Source organism: Magnolia sinica, chromosome 6, assembly GCF_029962835.1.
Source record: "Magnolia sinica isolate HGM2019 chromosome 6, MsV1, whole genome shotgun sequence".
NCBI classification, from domain to species: Eukaryota; Viridiplantae; Streptophyta; class Magnoliopsida; order Magnoliales; family Magnoliaceae; genus Magnolia; species Magnolia sinica.
The window spans coordinates 85,336,342-85,337,750 of NC_080578.1; the positions used below are offsets into that span (position 1 = coordinate 85,336,342).

Consider the following 1,409-nt stretch of genomic DNA (forward strand, 5'->3'; position numbering starts at 1 on the left):
TGGGCTGATTTGGTTAGCCTGTCCACAATCACCCATATCGAGTCGTGCCCCTTTCTAGTCTTGGGTAACCCGGCAATGAAGTCCATAGATATGAAGTCCCACTTCCATTCCGCTATAGGCATGGGCTGCAACAGGCCCGGTGGTCGGCGGTGTTCAGCCTTAACTTGTTGACAGGTGAGGCATCGGGATACGTATTCCGCTATTTCCCTTTTCATGTTGTCCTACCAATAGGTTCGCTTTAGGTCCCGGTACATCTTTGTACTACCAGGATGCATCGCCAACTTGGAATTGTGGGCGGCATTTAAAACTTCTTCTCGCAATCCCTGGAGGTTTGGAACACAAAGGCGGCGTCGGTACCGCAATCCCCTGTCAATGCCAACTCTCCATTCAGACTTCTCGTCATTCCTTGCCCCTTCCCTCATCTTCCTCAATAGCTCATCGCTCGCCTGGGCTTCAATGATTCTACTGTCAATCATTGGTTGGGCTTGAATGTGGGCTATGAACTCGTAAGGTTCCTCCACTGTCAGCTTCATGTCGAAGTCCCGAACGAACTTCACCATGTCCCACTCTCTCACCATTAACAGGGCCGCAAATTCAATTGTCTTCTTGCGACTTAAGGCGTCTGCCACCAAGTTGGCTTTGCCAGGATGATATGAGACGTTAAACTTGAAGTCTTTCAACGTCTCCATCCAGCGACGATGTCTCATATTCAGGTCCTTCTGGGTGAAGATGTATTTGAGGCTCTTATAATCAGAGAAGAGCTCAAACTCCTCACCATAGAGATAGTGCCTCCATATCTTCACTGCGAAAGCTACCGCCGCAAGCTCGAGGTCATGTGTAGGGTAGTTCTCTTCATGCTTCCTTAACTGTCGAGACGCATACGCAATTGCCCTGTCTTTTTGCATGAGTACACAACTCAAGCCCACATGAGAGGCGTTAGTATAGACAGTGTACTTGACCCCTTGCTTGGGTAGCACAAGCACAGGTGCAGACGTCAGCTTATCCTTCAACTCTTGAAAAGCCGCCTCTGCCTTTTCATTCCAGGCAAATTTGAGTTCCCTCCGAGTAAGCTGGGATAGCGGTTGGGCTATCTTCGAGAAGTCTCTAATGAATCTGCGGTAATAGCCTGCAAGACCAAGGAAACTCGTACTTTTGTAACCAACTTCGGTTGCTTCTAATCCTGTACCGCCGCCACCTTGGCAAGATCCACAGATATCCCTTCCTTAGACACTACATGACCCAGAAATTTGACCTCCTCCTTCCAGAAGGGGCATTTCCTAAATTGCGCAAACAGTCAATTTTTCTCTAGGGTTTCGAAGACTGCTCTTAAATGTTCTCCATGCTCTTCACGGCTCTTTGAATAGATTAATATGTCATCGATAAACACGATAACAAATCTGTATAAGAAG

General features: G+C 47.8%; 1 protein-coding gene across 1 annotated transcript; it reads right to left on the bottom strand.

The window, feature by feature from the left end:
* Positions 1-221: 221 nt before the first annotated feature.
* On the bottom strand, positions 222-905 carry LOC131249679 (uncharacterized). Its single transcript, XM_058250457.1, has 2 exons — positions 776-905; positions 222-622 (listed from the first exon to the last, which is right to left on the bottom strand). The coding sequence occupies exons 1-2, from the start codon at positions 903-905 to the stop codon at positions 222-224; spliced, it is 531 nt and encodes a 176-aa protein (XP_058106440.1).
* Between the last annotated feature and the right edge of the window lie 504 nt (positions 906-1,409).